General features: G+C 32.3%; 1 protein-coding gene across 3 annotated transcripts in view; it reads right to left on the bottom strand.

The window, feature by feature from the left end:
• The window catches only part of LOC129946014 (tyrosine-protein phosphatase non-receptor type 9), a 187,626-nt gene that overhangs the window by 129,042 nt on the left and 41,735 nt on the right, over positions 1 to 16,849 (bottom strand). Inside the window, exon 1 of one of the 3 annotated variants that reach the window (XM_056056020.1) lies at positions 9,018 to 9,776. The exons of the other annotated variants lie outside the window; for them this stretch is intronic. Within the exon in view, the coding sequence (XP_055911995.1) occupies positions 9,018 to 9,080 (63 nt within the window). The 5' untranslated portion in view covers positions 9,081 to 9,776. Of the gene's footprint in view, positions 1 to 9,017; positions 9,777 to 16,849 lie in introns of those variants that run through there. 3 annotated transcript variants of the gene reach the window in all.

Here is a 16,849-nt window from a genome sequence, read left to right as displayed (position 1 = left end):
TTTCCTACACTATTTTGATAACTTCCACATCCGAGAAATCGTAGTGCGCACGCAAGTTTTAAAATTGGCGAAATTGCAGAACTTTGAGTCGTTTGAAATCCTGAACTTATCTGACTTAAAACATATTTAATTTCGTGTTTGATAAGCCGAAAGTACAACACAAATCTATGAAAAAAAATCTAGTTAAATTTTATCAAAGAATTGTTACTTTTATTACAAATTATCTGGTACTTCCAGTGGGTTGGAAGCATCTCTTAAACTTTTCCTCAATTTGCAGGTCATGATTTTTTCTTCTTTATTTGTTACTTCTTCATTTTCATCCTCGAAATGTTTTCAACGATGCTAATCATCTTTATTTTTATTTACTTTTTTTCAAAAAAAAAATATTTTTCAATCTGACTTTATAAATATTTATGATAATGAATGACATTTCACTTTCAGTTTTTAATGTTTGCAGTTTTGTTTTCAAAGACGAACTACGGAGTTTGCCATTGGTAATACCACCAAACTGTCAATTCGCCAAAACATTCGACTTTAGGCGAACTTTCGACTCGAGAGTGATAATACGAATCTTAATTACGGCCCAGAATTTGGCGCAAGTTCTACTACAAACAAAAAGTACGTCACAATCAGAAGAATGTTAACAGGAGCTCATTGAGATTATTCTAATCAATACTTCCTTGAAATAGGAAACTAAAATAAAGTACTCTTTGGTTCATGGATAGCCAAGAGTACCTACCTAAGGAAATCTCAAAAAGCAGCGAATGGTTATTGATATACTGTGAATTATATGCAAAATAAAAGTCATTTTGATCCTATTTCTAATGTTCACGTCATGTTTTGCACGATGGTAGGTTGTCAGATGACTTTGAAATCCGTAGCGGAGTCAGACAGGGCTGTATTCTATCACCAATATTGTTTTCGTTGGTGATAAGCGATGTACAGCGCGCAGCTTTGTCAGGTAGCGGAGGAATCCAATCGACTTTGACATCCTATGTTTGCTTACTCTCTCATAAGATCATTGATCTCCATCAAACGACAACAAGTGTGGAGAGAGAAGCAGAAGTTGTGGGGATGAACATTAATTCCGTCAAAACAAAAATGATCAGCCTGGGAACCCGACCATCCTATATAAATATATGCAAATAAATATTTCCTCACGACCAGTGGAAAAAGTGGAGAGCTTTCAATACCTTGAAAGCATCGTCTCCATCGAAGACGGAACCGAACAAGACGTCATCTGCCGCATCGGCAAAAAAAGGCGGTGTTCGGTATGTTGTCGAAAATTTGGAGGAATAACTCTATCAGCTTAAGAACAAAGCTGCGACTATTTCGCACAAATGTCGAATCTGTGCTTCTTGGAAGGTTACTTCAGCCATTACAAGAAAGCTGCAAACATACGTGAATAGATGTCTTCGTAACATCCGAAGGATTTTCTGGCCAAACCGTAGATCAAATGAGGTGATTCATAGAAGGACTGTCCAGAAATCTATAGACTCCAATAAGAAGGCGTAAGTGGCAATGGATTGGACATATACGCTTCGAAAAGGTCAGGCCAAGCAATGCAGTGGAATCCGCTTACACGAGAAGAAAGCACATGGCGCAAGACACTCGAGGCGGAATCAGCGTCGCTAGGCAAAAGTTGGAGGGAGCTGAAACACATCTCCAGAAATCGCACACGATGGCGCGTAGGCGTAGTAGAGGCCCTATGTACCTTAAGGGATTCCCAAGGGACTTAACAGGTTTAAGGACCTAAGTAAGTGAGTAGAAGGTATTTCTAATATTATTGAGTTGGTCCAATATACTCTATCAAGGGTATTATAACTGCTACAAAGTACGTCAAGACATACGTCAAGTTGCTTTATGAGAAGTAGAAAACGCCCGTAATATTGATATTCCAAACCGTAAAAGTAGAATGTTTTCCATAAGAGAAAATAGAAATGTTCAAGTGGCTTTTTCAATCTTCTGACCTTAATTACATTAAAAACTTGTAGGGCGGTGTTTAATAGGATGTACATTAGGAGAAGTCAAAAATTCTTTGAGGATCTGTGGACAGTTGTTGAAGACACTTGGTACGCTATACCAGGAGAGAGGTGTTGGGTTGACTCTATGCGTGGCAGATGCTGATAACAGTGATAAATTCACAAACTCAAATACGTTAATAAAATTGGAATATGCTTTAGTTAGTAAACAATTACTGCTATTTTCGTAAAAAATCTTAAATGTCAAATGATAATAAAATACTAAGCTAAGAAAAGTTTAATTTGGGATTGAAAAGGAAACACAAAAAATTCGTAATAACTTTAGTAATACTTTGAGGACATTGCTATAATTTTGAATTAAAAAACTGTAAGAACAACTCAAGTACAATTCTTTAGCAAATTAAACTTTTTTTAAGTACAAGTACAATTCCTTTTTATTTTTACTTAAAGACTTAAAGTACAAGCTCTAAGAATCGTACTTGTATCTATTGGTCAATTTTAAAGAGCAGCTGTCACTTTTGACATTTCACATTTCACAAGTAAAAACTATGCTACTACTAAAAATGCAATTTACAGAAAACCAAAGCTCCTTTTGGTCGTCGTGAAGCACGTGTTCATGTGAAGAATTTAAACCTTGTGCATCAATTGTATGAAAAGGAATTGGTGATGCAATCGCAGCCGTGGTGGCCATTTGGCTAATATCTCTTTCCATTGTTAAATGACATACCCACCTCTTTCACAATGAAATAAACATCAATTGACTTCTCTTAACAAATATTTTTGTTTAATTTTAAAATAGATTGAAAAAAAAAGAATTGAAAAGTGAAAGTTCAAAGGAATTGTTCGGGTACTCAGAATACTTAAGTATTAAGAAATTGCGCAAGCTTACTTGTAAGCACTAATGACCTTACCTTAAGGTACTAATGACCTAACCTTACTTAACATACAGCCGTTGACAGGTAGTTAGAAATGTCTCTCACCTAACGGATCATATTGTGATCTTTCCTTTTTTTCTCTTTAAAACATCTTGATAGATGACACTTTATGCAAACCGTTATGATTTTAGTTTAGGCATATGGTTTTTTTGGTTGACAGTTAATAAGAAAATATTGTCTTTAAGATAAAAATAATCAAAATTGTCGGTATTATTGTAATTTAACTAATTATCATAAAAATATCAATTTTTAAGAAAAAACTGTTGAGCAGGCGGAATGGAAAAAGGCAGAAGTTGTACGCCAAAAATCCGAAGCGCTATTAATTGTTGAGCTTAAAAAAGCTGGCTTTTCATACCAAAAAATTTCAACGCAGCATAAAAGCTGGACTTCATGGACGGATTTCACGTAAAAAACCAATGGTCACAAATGTTCAAAGACAGCGGCACATCCAGTTTGCCAAGAGACATGCCGAGTGGACGGTGAAGCGATGGAAATTTGGAGCGATGAGACGAAAATAAATCGCATTGGTCCCGACGGCAGAAATTACGTCCGACGTCCAAAATGTAAGGAACTTGACCCAAACAGCTGCCCCTAAAACAAGTTTAAGTATCTTGGACAGGATCCAAAAAAGAGCTTTGAAAATGATAGGCGATAGAACTATAGCCAAAACAATTACGTCACTTGAACACCGCCGCAATGTTTCATGCCTTTCGTTGTTCTACCGATATTTTTTTAAACAGTGTTCTATCGAATTAGCCAGTTGCATTCCCCCCTAAAACAATTCAGCCGTAATACTCGTATTTCTAGGAATGCACATCAGTTTAACCTTGAGCTCAATTTCGGACGCACTGTCAAGTAAAGAGATTCTTTTTTCAACCGCACATTGAGAATGTGGAATGCTTTACACAGCTATGTTTTTCCCTATCATTTTGATATTCAAAACTTTAAGACCAATGTGAATCGGTATCTTCTCTTTAATCCTACCCTATTTTCCTAACGCTCGCACTGTGTTTAAACATGTTAAGGGTATTAATAACCCCCTGAGTGCCCGTTTATTATAAAAAAAAACATGGCGGTGGTTCAATTTGAGTTTGGGGATGTTTCTCTTGGAACGGCGGCGTGGGACCCATTCATCGTATTGACGGAATTCTTAACAAAGAGAAATACGTTGAGATACTGGAGAACATAATGCTACAGTGGGCTGAAGAAAATATGGCGGTCATTTGGTCTTTTCAACAAGACAATGATCCAAAGCATACTGCAAAACTCACAAAACATTTTTTTGATCAAAATTCTATGCGAGTGCTTGACTGGCCATCGTCAAGTCCGGATTTAAATCCTATCGAGCATCTATTGGATGAAGTCAAAAAGGCCGTAAGCACTCAAAACATTCAAAATTTGGATACTTTATTCGAAAGAGTAAAAGTAGCGATTCCAGTTAAAAGATGCCAAGACCTAATCGAATCAATGCAATTCCGACAAAATATTAACCTTTTTAAATCACAAAACACAACCGAATTTTTTGTTTTCTTATTTTTTGTTTTAATTGGCTCAGCCAAATCAGAGGTTTAAATATAAAAATATTTTAAAAACAATAAGTCCCTCTAATAGTTTGAAAAATAAGGTTATATTTGCCAAAAAATATTCCAAATTTTATGATCTTAATAAATAAAATTCAATATTTGAAGAATTGAATGAGGAAATCTATGTTTGTATTTGCACACGAAATAGTTTCCAATAAGCTGTCAATGGCTGTAGTATCCAATATTGTATTGTTTCAGTCTTTGATGAATTTAACCATGGTACATAAGTAAGCAGAGTATTCAGCCGGTTGAAGCGTTTGATGAAAATGAGCTTTCAAATAAAATCGCATTTCTTGAACTTAGTAAATTTCTTGGTCAACATAATCGACCAAATGTGTTGAATATCGGGATGATTGTGAGCAAATGGGTAAACGAGAATCTACGAGCTATTGTTGAAAAGCTGAATGATCCACAAAGACCGACTTTTTGGTGCGGGTTATAGGCTGGTGGCATCATCTGATAGTGCTTATTCGAAAATTTGGAGAATTTGTCAATTCCTTGCAAGAGGCAGTACCTGTGAAAAAAAAACGGTACTGGATGGCATAGGTAGGGGTTCAACCCAAAACCTCTAGCATGACAGTACTAAGCATTAACTTCATGGTGGTTACTTAATAGAGCAATTTTTTGTGTCCCGCGCAAATACCTTCGAAGAGGATGATAAAGAATTTTACTATAGGTATAGGTTTGAAAAGGTACAGTTGTGTTCATAAAATAGCAGTGCTGGTAACATTTTATTAGATTGTCAATTATTTATAGAACGAAAATTCTTACAAAAAAAATTAACATGTTACTCGCATCTAACGGTCTTTCGTTTTCATATTAAAGAATTTTAGCTTGAGGTTATACTCACTTTTCCCGGTGAACACCCTTTATTTCAAACTCTATGGATATAGAGTGTTCATAAAAATAGCATTGCTTTTGATTTTATAATTAAAAAGAGGCTGGGATGCGACCCACACTGATAACTTCCCATCCCGTCTGTCTATTTGTCTTGCTTAAACGTTTGTCATATGTACTCGTATCAATTTTCACCAAATTTACGTACTATTTTTAGTAGATTTTATTTTTTTATGAAATAACGTACTGTTAGATTTTTATATACAAATTACTTAATATTGAAAACCATATTTTTTTTTAGAGTTTTATTATTCAATTCGAATTTCTTAAAAATTTTACCAAATGTTGAAAACAATATTTCTTATAAGATAAAATTAGTTTGAATCTATTATTTCAAAGTTTTTAAAAGATATTTGAGTCGAAAATCATTTTTTACCAACTTTTGTTAATTTTTTGTTCGGTTTTTAATTTTTTGTAAAAAACTGTCAAGTCGATTTTTTTCAAACTTTAACTGAATGTTGAAAACAATATTTCTTAAAAAATAAAATTAGTTTGAAGCCAATATTTAAAATTTTAGAAGAGATATTTGAGTCGAAAATCAATTTTTACCAACTTTTATACATTTTTTTTAGGTTATTTTTTGTAAAAAAAACTGTCAATTCGATTTTTTTTAAATTTGTCCTAATGTTGAAAAGAATATTTCTTACAAAAAAAATAGTTAGAACCTATTATCTCAAATTTTTGAAAAGATATTTGAGTCGAAAATCATTTTTTAACAACTTTTGTTAATTTTTTTTTTCGGTTTTTAATTTTTTGAACAAAAACTGTCAAGTCGATTTTTTTCAAACTTTAACTGAATGTTGAAAACAATATTTCTTAAAAAATAAAATTAGTTTGAAGCCAATATTTAAAATTTTAGAAGAGATATTTGAGTCGAAAATCAATTTTTACCAACTTTTATACATTTTTTTTAGGTTATTTTTTGTAAAAAAAACTGTCAATTCGATTTTTTTTAAATTTGTCCTAATGTTGAAAAGAATATTTCTTACAAAAAAAATAGTTAGAACCTATTATCTCAAATTTTTGAAAAGATATTTGAGTCGAAAATCATTTTTTAACAACTTTTGTTAATTTTTTTTTCGGTTTTTAATTTTTTGTACAAAAACTGTCAATTCGATTTTTTTCAAACTTTAACTGAATGTTGACAACAAGATTTTTTAAGAGATAAAAGTAAATTAAAGCCAATATCTCAAAGTTTTGAAAAGATATTTGAGTCGAAAATCAATTTTTAAAAACTTTTATAATTTTTTTTCAGGTTTTTATTTTTTGTAAGAAAACTGTCAATTCGATTTTTTTCAAAATTTGTCCTAATGTTGAAAACAATATTTCTTATAAGAAAAAATTAGTTAAAACCTATTATCCCAAAGTTTATAAAAGATATTTGAGTCGAAAATCATTTTTTACGAACTTTTGTTAATTTTTTTTCGGTTTTTAATTTTTTGTACAAAAACTGTCAAATACGTTTTTTTTTCAAACTTTAACTGAATGTTGACAACAAGATGTTTTGAAAGATAAAAGTAAATTAAAGCCAATATCTCAAAGTTTTGAAAAGATATTTGAGTCGAAAATCAATTTTTACCAACTTTTATACATTTTTTTTAGGTTTTTATTTTTTGTAAAAAAAACTGTCAATTAGATTTTTCTCAACATTTTATCAGATGTCAAAAACATTATTCTTCGTAGCACAAAATTGTTTTAGAGATGAAATTATATTTCAGTCGTAAAATATTGCAGGTGACACATTTTTTTTCAGTTTTATTGATTTATAAAAAAAACCGTTATATTGATTTTTTTCAAAAAATATACCTGTTTGGTATCACGTTACAATATATTATATAACATTTAATTCAAGTCTCTAGCGTTTTTGGTTCGTAAGATATTAAGAGTTAACCAACAATACGAAGACGTCTTTTATAAGTGAAGTTACCAGGCCGAAGCCCACACAATGTGCCATTCTTGACGAAAAGGCATGTGGCAAAGAGAATGGAGTTTGATGAAGCGCATAGAGATTAGGCGAAAGAGAAATGGAGGAATGTTCTTGGGAGCGATGAAAGAAAATTCATCCTCTTTGGGTCCAAGGGTCGTCGAGAATATTAGAGAAGACCCTAAAATGCAGCAAACGATCTACGGTACATTATAAAAACAGTGAAGTTTGGTGGAGGAAAAATTATGATATGGGCTTGCTTTTCATATTAGGGGGTCCGGCCTATTTATCCCATCGGGGGTATAAGGGGTGCAACCGTGCATGTGAAAATTCCCAAAGCATACGTCAAAAAATGCTAAATCATGGTTTGCCCAGAAGAAGTAATCCGTAATAGAGTGGCCCGCTTAATCCCCTGACATTAACCCCATCGAAAATTTTTGGGGTAATGTTAAAAAAACAGTTCATAAAGCAAACCCCAAGAATTCTTATTTTCTGTTATTATGAATAAAATATTTTAGATTGTTATTAGAAGTTTAATGAAATATATTATAACGCTGATATTGAAGGCCTTTTTGTTTTATTTGGAGAGCACTGCTATTTTTATGAACACAGCTGTAACAGTACGGATCTTAGCTGATATTGTTAAATAAACTTCCTGGAAGTACGTGAGGTACAATTAATCTTATAAGGGCAGTGGATGGATTGGTCCATTCAGTTACAGTTCTGAATTCCGACGAACTGTCACAGTTTCTACAAGTTAAGATTCCCGGTTTAAAATAAAAGAGAATTAGCAATTCACAAGTTAGCAACACGAAAAGGAAGGAATCAAATTTTGGATTCGTTGGTAATTTGCTAAATATTAAAAAAAATTGCTACCTAGTAAAATGTTAAGTCCTAACAATAGGTTGTTTACAATTTTGCCCCATTTTATTTGCCTTCAAAGGTAACACAAATTTGTATAATCCAGACGTTAAATTTATTTGGCTTCATCGCTTTTGTCTAATCATATCGCCACTGCAGACAATGATATCGAAAATTCTGGTTAACAATGAACTGAATTACCAAATGCAGAAAGCCCAGACAATATGGTCTGAAAAGATGATTTCAGTTCTCTTTAGAAAAATAACTTAACTGATTCATTTTAATTAGCCACAAAATAAAATAAAATCCATTTAAATGTCTGTTTAAACAACGTTACGGCTTCGACCAAGAAGACCATAACAGTGTAGCCCAATATAAACCTTTACATACTTTCATTTTTGTTTTGTTTAAATCTTTTAGTTATCAATAACAACAATCTTCAAAATGTTCTCTTTAACCGGTCAATAACTCCTCCACCAAACCAAAAACCATATAAAATTCACTGAGTCACTTCAACTTTCGCAAACACAATTAAATAAATTCCCAACCACAGCACTTTCTTTAAGATTGGAATTCAAACAAATTCCTTTTTTATAAAGGTACCTAAATAACTTTACCGGCAAAATAAAATACTATTCGAACTGTTGCTCGAAAAAGAAATCTAATTTAAGAACACATTCATCTGCGACAAGAGAAACTACAAACAAATATGCAGCCAGAGTCTTCCATTGAATTGTCGGTACCCGTTGCCCCCGGCTTAGGATTACATTCTTCACTTTCATAATCACAATAGAGGAAGACAAATTAAAAAAAAAAAAAAAAACTATATTCATACCTTAAGGACATAATGAAATATCCTTTTATGACAAAAATTATCCTCTTCTCCTTCTTCGATCATTGTTAAACGATTTTCTTTCTCAATTTTTGTAGGTTTAAAAACAGATAAACTTTTCTAGAATTTGTTTTCAAATTTTTTATTTGAAATCTCACTTAAATCACATAATTTACTTTGACTTAACAATTAGACCACCAATCAATCACTAAGAACTGAATTAAACAAAAATTAAAAACCCTAACTTCACAATCTCTAATCAACTTTATATTTCTGTACATTTATATCAATGATCGTTGAAGAATCATTAAACTTTAATCAACCCAGAACCAGTGCCCAGAGTCAGCACAAGCACCACACAATGTGTAAAAACACTTCCGTAACGTGACCGCACCTAAGTTCGCGTATACATATGGTATATTTATTTGCAACAATTTTACGGGTACACTACACGATATAATATCAAAACGAAGATTTGTACTAAGAGATACCTATAGAGAAGTTTAGAAGGAGGAAAGTGTGGCCGGGGGGCTTCAGCTTCAACTTCAGCCTTAGCCAGATTGGCTCAGTTAGACAGCGCAATGGTTTCCGTTCTAACACAAAATTTCTATTTTTTCTACTCTCGAGAGAGGCACAGTTGCACTTCAGGAACAAAACTCACAACGAGGCGAAAAAAGTGCAATTCTAGTATTGCAAAAAAAAAAAAAACACGCTTCATCAGCCGAGGAATACAAAATAAAAATAAAACAATATTTAATCCGCGCGCCGCTGCTGCTGCTACAATGAGTGTGTAACAAGTTTAACGCAGAAGGCAGAACATGCGACGATAGAGAGCCGCGGAAACCGTATGAGCAACTGTGATGCGCGCGCGCTCCTCACACACTTCCCAGTACCAGTCTCATCGTCCCATCGTGCTTCGTGTGCCCATCAAAACCAAAAGACCTCAACCTCTCGCGACTTTTTCCAAAAGTTCGATAAACTGAGAGAAGCAACACAGCCAATCGCTCTATTCCGTTCCGTCCCGTCTTGTCAAGTCCGTTCGTCTGTCCCAGCTCCCAGCCCCAGCCGTCAACTGATGAACATCAATGAAACTTTTGCTGTTTTCCCTTCTCCATACGTCCGCTGAAACATAGGTTAACTAAGAAAAGAACTGCTGAGCTGCTATAACATATAAGGCGGCAGCAGCGTGGCCCGACGACGACGCGACGGAGATTATACAGAATCAGCATACATGCTGCACCCAAAAGTTCGTTGGCTGTTAGAAGCTTCTTTGATTTACAAGAGCGCGAATTGGAAGTGCTAGTTTATATCTTTTGCTTTTGGCAGAGCAAGAGCTTCAACTTCAAGTTTGCAGCAGCCCCGGACAATGTCATTTGAAGTGATTTCATGTCTTTGTGTCGTTTCTTGTCAATTCTCTGCTGCTGCTGCTGATTCTTCTGCTGCTGAACAAAATTCGTGCTTTTTTGCTGAAGAACAACTTAACAACGAAGAACTAATAAGATTTACGTGTAGACCCAGAGGTCTAGTGAGGATGAGGGAACAAGTTGCAATGAAAGAAGTAAAAGTATTGTGTGAACATTTGTGTAGAACTATAAAAACAACAACAATAAAAAAAACAATAACTTTTCTCTTTTCTTTCTTCGTTGTTCTTTGTCAACAAAAAAAAAAAAAAAAAAATTATGATGATTCTTTTACTGTCAATGGCAACTGACAGTGGGGCCTTTTTATCTTGTTGAACCGTCTGGCATGAGTTTTAACAAAGTTTCATTAAATACTTACGTTACTTTTACACAAGAATCCATCACCAGTCATTGGAGTGTTATATTGACCATTGTCCATGATAGATACTTAAGAGGGCCATCCCATGTGATGGGTTCAAAAAATCGATTTTTTTCATAAATTGCTAGTTTAATATGTCTAAAATACAATAGTAAAGGGGTTTTTCAAAATTAAAAGTCGTTTTAAAGATACGACTTCGGACTGTTTAAAAAGATAAAACAAAAAAGAGGCTGGGATGCGACCCACACTGATAACTTCCCATCCCGTCTGTCGATTTGTCTTGCTTAAAAGTTTGTCTATATGTACTCGTGTCAATTTTTACCAAATTTGCGTACTATTTTTTGTAGATTTTATTTTTTATGAAACAACGGAATGTGGGATTTGTATATAAAAATTACTGAATATCGAAAACAATATTTTCTGTGAAATAAAATAAGTTTGAAGCCAATATTTAAAATTTTGAAAATGATATTTGAGTCGTAAATCAATTTTTAACAACTTTTCTTAAATTTGTTTAGGTTTTTAATTTTTTGTACAAAAGCTGTCAATTTGATTTTTTTCAAAATTTTACTGAATGTTGACAACAATATTTTTTGAAAGACAAAAGTATATTAAAGCCAATATCTCAAAGTTTTGAAAAGATATTTGAGTCGAAAAAAAATTTTTACCAATTTTTATTAATTTTTTTATTTAGGTTTTTATTTTTTGTAAAAAAAACTGTCAATTCGATTTTTCTTAATGTTTTTCAGAATGTTGAAAACAATATTTCTTATAAGATAAAATAAGTTTGAAGCCTTAAAAGATATTTGAATCGATATTCAATTTTTACCAACTTTTGTTAAATTTTTTTTAGGTTTTTAATTTTTTGTACAAAAACTGTCAATTCGATTTTTTTTTCAAAATTTTACTGAATGTAAACAACAATATTTTTTGAAAGATAAAAGTTTAAAGCCAATATCTACAATTTTTGAAAAAATATTTAAGTCGTAAATCAATGTTTACCAACATTTATAAATTTTTTTTAGGTTTTTATTTTTTGTAAGAAAACTGTCAATTCGATTTTTCTCAAAAACTGTCCTAATGTTGAAAACAATATTTCTTATAAGATAAAATAAGTTTGAAGCCTAAATTTCAAGTTTTTTAAAAGATATTTGAATCGATATTCAATTTTTACCAACTTTTGTTAAATTTTTTTTAGGTTTTTAATTTTTTGTACAAAAACTGTCAATTCGTTTTTTTTTTTTCAAAATTTTAGTGAATGTAAACAACAATATTTTTTGAAAGACAAAACTAGTTTATAGCCAATATCTACAATTTTTTAAAAGATATTTGAGTCGAAAATCAATTTTTACCAACTTTTATAAATTTTTGTTTAGGTTTTTATTTTTTGTAAGAAAACTGTCCATTCGATTTTTCTCAAAAATTGTCCTAATGTTGAAAACAATATTTCTTATAAGTAAAAATTAGTTAGAAGCTATTATCTAAAATTTTTGAAAAGATATTTGAGTCGAAAATCATTTTTTAACAACTTTTGTAATTTTTTTTTCGGTTTTTAATTTTTTTATAAAAAAAATTGTCAATTCGATTTTTTTCAAAATTTTACTGAATGTTGACAACAATATTTTTTGAAAGACAAAAGTATATTAAAGCCAATATCTGAAAGATTTGAAAAGATATTTGAGTCGAAAATCATTTTTTACCAACTTTTATACATTTTTCTTTAGGTTTTTATTTTTTGTAAAAAAACTGTCAATTCGATTTTTCTCAACATTTTTCAGAATGTTGAAAACAATATGTCTTATAAGATCAAATAAGTTTGAAGCCTAAATTTCAAGTTTTTTAAAAGATATTTGAATCGATATTCAATTTTTACGAACTTTGAGTAATGTTTTTTTTTAGATTATTATTTTTTATAAAAAAAAACTATCAATTCGATTTTTTTCAAAATTTTATTAGATGTCAAAAACATTATTTTTCTTTGCACAAAATTGTTTTGGAGATGAAATCATATTTTGGTCGTAAAATTTTGGAGGTGACAAATTCTTGTTTTCAGTTTTTTCGATTTATAAAAAAACCGTTAAATGGATTTTTTTCAAAAAATATACTTCTTTGATATCACGTTACAATATAATATATAAAATTTAATTCAAGTCTCTAGCGTTTTTGGTTAGTAAGATATTTAGGGTAAACCAAAATTTTCACCTTTTTTTCAAACTGCTATGGTAAAAAACCACCCACGCAATTTTCTCGAGAGCCCTTTCTGCATCTTTCTGCCTTATTATCTGTATAACAAAATTTATTTGAAGCCGATACCTCTTCTGGTTCTTGAGCTATGGAGTACGAAAAAAACGTTGCGAATGTACGTACACACGCACGCACAGACATCTCTCTAAAAATCTTTTATTTCGACTCTAGGGACCCTTGAAACGTCGAGAATTGTCAAAATTTTTAAATTGAAAAATCGGACCCAAGGTGGAAAAGGACCTGGAAAACTTACTGATAAAGTTATTCAGGAAATCTTTAATGAAGGTTTTAAAGGTAATTTGTAAGTAATGTCGGTTATGGGATGCCTTATAGGCCGCGAAGCCCATACTTATGTTGAGAAACGTAATGAAAAGCGAATCTCACGTTCTGAGCGGCGCGTAATTGATGCCGTTAATCAAGCCAGAATTGGTTCAACAGCTGAACAATCTGCTTTAAAAGATGTTCAAGAAAAAGAGAAAGGAATACCTAATGGACCAGGTATCGCCGATTAAAAGGTAAGTCGATATTTTCATAGTTAAGAGGAGTTGAAACTTTAAACAAGTTTTTATCAAAACTGTCCTCCATCGTATCTCAAAAACGGCTTGACCGAATGACTTAAAATTTGATGGATTTGATGGAATTCGCGACTTTTTTTCAAATGTCTCCCAAAAGTTCAGTTTTTGGTTTACTTTTCAATCGGCATAAAGTGTGGTTAAAAAGTGACTTCACTCTTGCTTCGGGTATTTTAAATACTGTCGACAGTAAGGGTTCTTCCGATCAACCAGGAAGCAGTCGCGGAAGACCGAAAAAAGCATTCGAATTGGCATCTCACAAAACCAAAAAACCAACAAAACAAAACCACTGAAGAGCTTCGGTTCGCAGCAGAACTGTCCGGAAGATTTTCTGGTGAGGGAGCTGATTCTGCTGGAAAAAAATGGGTTTATCTCCCCGAGAAGCCTTAGCACTGTATTTAGACCTAGATCTTTTTGAAAATAAGTATAAAGTGTTGCGGTCAGTTGTTAATGCGTTGCACAAAGATTGTTTTCCCAGCTTGTACAAACTGAAAAAAGCTAAAAAAAAAAACAGATGCTTCCCAATAAGGGGAAAACAACAGAAACGACTGCATCTGTTGACCTTCAAGAGCTTTTAAATAAAACTAGAGAAAGTATAGCAAACATTTCGTAAATACAACATGAAACAACTGCCACGTTAATCTGCAAGTGGGGCTTCGACGGAAGTTCTGGGCATAGTCAGTACAAACAAGTCTTTATTGATTCACAAAGGACAGACGTATTTCTTTTCCTAACAGCGTTCTGCCCTTTAATGATGGAAATATTGCAAGACTTTTTTTAAAGATTAAGAGACTACTGCACAAATCACTGGACTTGATGAACAGCTAATACAAAAATTGTCCATCATTTTAAGAGTCTTGGCTTCTGGGCTTAGTATTGACGTAATTAAATTTTCTGCATTGCTCGATGAAACAAAAGAAATCTATCTTCAACTTTATAGTTGGTATTATATGCCAATCAGTCTTCATAAGCTTTTGATTCATGGCCCGGATATAATTTCATTTTTTGATATACCCAATGGTCAACTTTCGGAAGAAGCTCTAAAAGCTAACCATAAGGAATCTCGAAAGCACAGCCTAGAACAGCCTGATAATAAACTTAATAAAGGTGAATCTATTTAAGGGTCGTAAGAAACCCCTAAAAATTCCTCAAAATACAGGCCGTCACATGGAATGACCTCCTTAAGCTTCGTTAAGTTTAGACTCTTGTTCGTTACACCACCACTGTAAAGTTCTAATTCACTGATTACAAAAGCTGATGTGATGGAAGTAAAATGTCAATTTTGACATTTCTACCGGATTAAAAAAAAGTTAAAAGTCACTTTGTAACTATCCGTAACTCACTCATCGCATTCTGTAATAAGTATAAATATAAGATTTTGAAAAGTGATTAAAATTTTAATTACTTTTCGTTAGTATTCTTCTAGGGGCCAGTTATGGCTATCAAATTAAATTAAAAAATTAATCCGGAAACATTTTTGAATTGATATTTGTCTAATTTAAAAATTAAAATTATATACAGATCAATCGAAAATCATAAACAAACTTTTGTTTTGAGGAAAATCTTTTCTATTATCCGGACGGAAATACAATTTCCTGAACAGTTGATACTTTTATTTTCAAAATTGAAAAGAATCCCTCCACTGATTTGTGTTCCAATTTTACACAATTTTAATGACAAATTTCTGTCGGTTAATATTTTTCGGTGGATTTCAATTAGAATTTTTTGCAATCACAGACATTTTTAATCATCACGACTTGCCAAAAAAAAACTCCAATGATTGGTTTCAATGATGAAAATTGATAATAGCTATAACTGCCCTAACTATTTAATTTTATAAAAGTTGATTATCTTGCTGTTTTCTTTTTGGAAACAGTAGTTTTGACAGTACGTTTTGTGTAACTATCAAAAGCCTTTAGTATGCTCTACCATTTAACCTTCTATAATCTTACAAAGGAACAACTTTTGCAAATAATTGAGTTTTATTTTATAACCTAAGCTTTGTTAAGAAATTTCATCGCGCACTTCTTCCATTTTATGGAAAGACCTGCTGAAGCGGCTATTCATAATAATGACATAATTTTGCCTCAAGTTTACATTGTTAAACCACCAACACGCATCTGAATCAACCAGTGTTAGAGATGACCGTTAATTATCGATACGACCTCTTTTGCTCCATTACGTGCAAGTTTTACGGAAGAATTTAGGTGCGAAGTCTTTCAAAATAAAGCTGGTGCAAGTATTAAAGCCAAATTGTATTTGCTTGAAAAGTTGGCCACTTTTTTATAGGAAAAATTGTGTTCAGCGAAGAAGCTCATTTCTGGTTGAATGTATAAGTGATCAAGCAAAACTGCAGTATTTGGAGTGAAGAGCAGCCACAAGTATTATAACCGTTATCAATGCCAGAAAACCAGAAAAAAAGGTCACTATTTGTGGCGGATTATGGGCGTTCGGAATCATTAAGCCGTTTTCTTGAAGGATGATGCGAATCGCAATGTTGCTGTGAATCGGCAGCGCTACAAACGAGGCTTTATTTTACGCAAAATGGAATAGCTTGACTTGTATGACATGTGAGACACCGTACAAAATGTTAGAAAGAGTATGCCAAAATTGGACAAGTGATAGGCGGAGCCGTGGCCAAAATTTTCAAGAAACAATCTTCAAACATAAAATTATATCGATTCAAATAAAATATGTATTTTTTTGTACTTTTTAGTGTTATATAAAAAAAATCAACATTTAATATTAAAAACCGTGTGTCCTGAACACATGTTTTAGTACTCTTTACTTGCGACATATAGGAACTACACTACCGGTCAAAAGTTTGAGACCACCTCTGAGATTTTAGAAATATCGAGTTTAAACCCCTAAACTGAAGTCTTAGGAAAAAAAAAATAATACGTGAAAAAAGTGAAGAGCATGCCTAGTAGTTGTAAATGATAGAAAAATATAAACTAGTTTTTTACTAAACATAAATTATTTATTTAAAAAAAAAAATAATAAAAGCTCTAAATTGAGTTTTCACCAAAAAACCCTCCTTTAAATTCAATAATTTGTTTTACAATTCTGGGCAATCTTCTTACAAGGTTTTGTATTTTTTCTTGTGGAATAATATTCCGACAATTTTGTAGAGTTTCCCAAAGAGCAGATTCCGATGTTATGTGGTGATTTCGGCCATTTCTGTCAAGCTCTTCCCATAAGCAATGAGACTGCGGTGGCCATACCATTACTTTTAGAATT

Source organism: Eupeodes corollae, chromosome 2, assembly GCF_945859685.1.
Source record: "Eupeodes corollae chromosome 2, idEupCoro1.1, whole genome shotgun sequence".
In the NCBI taxonomy this organism is placed as follows: Eukaryota; Metazoa; Arthropoda; class Insecta; order Diptera; family Syrphidae; genus Eupeodes; species Eupeodes corollae.
Note: the sequence above shows the minus strand (reverse complement) of the source record. Positions and strands in the feature narration are given on the sequence as shown.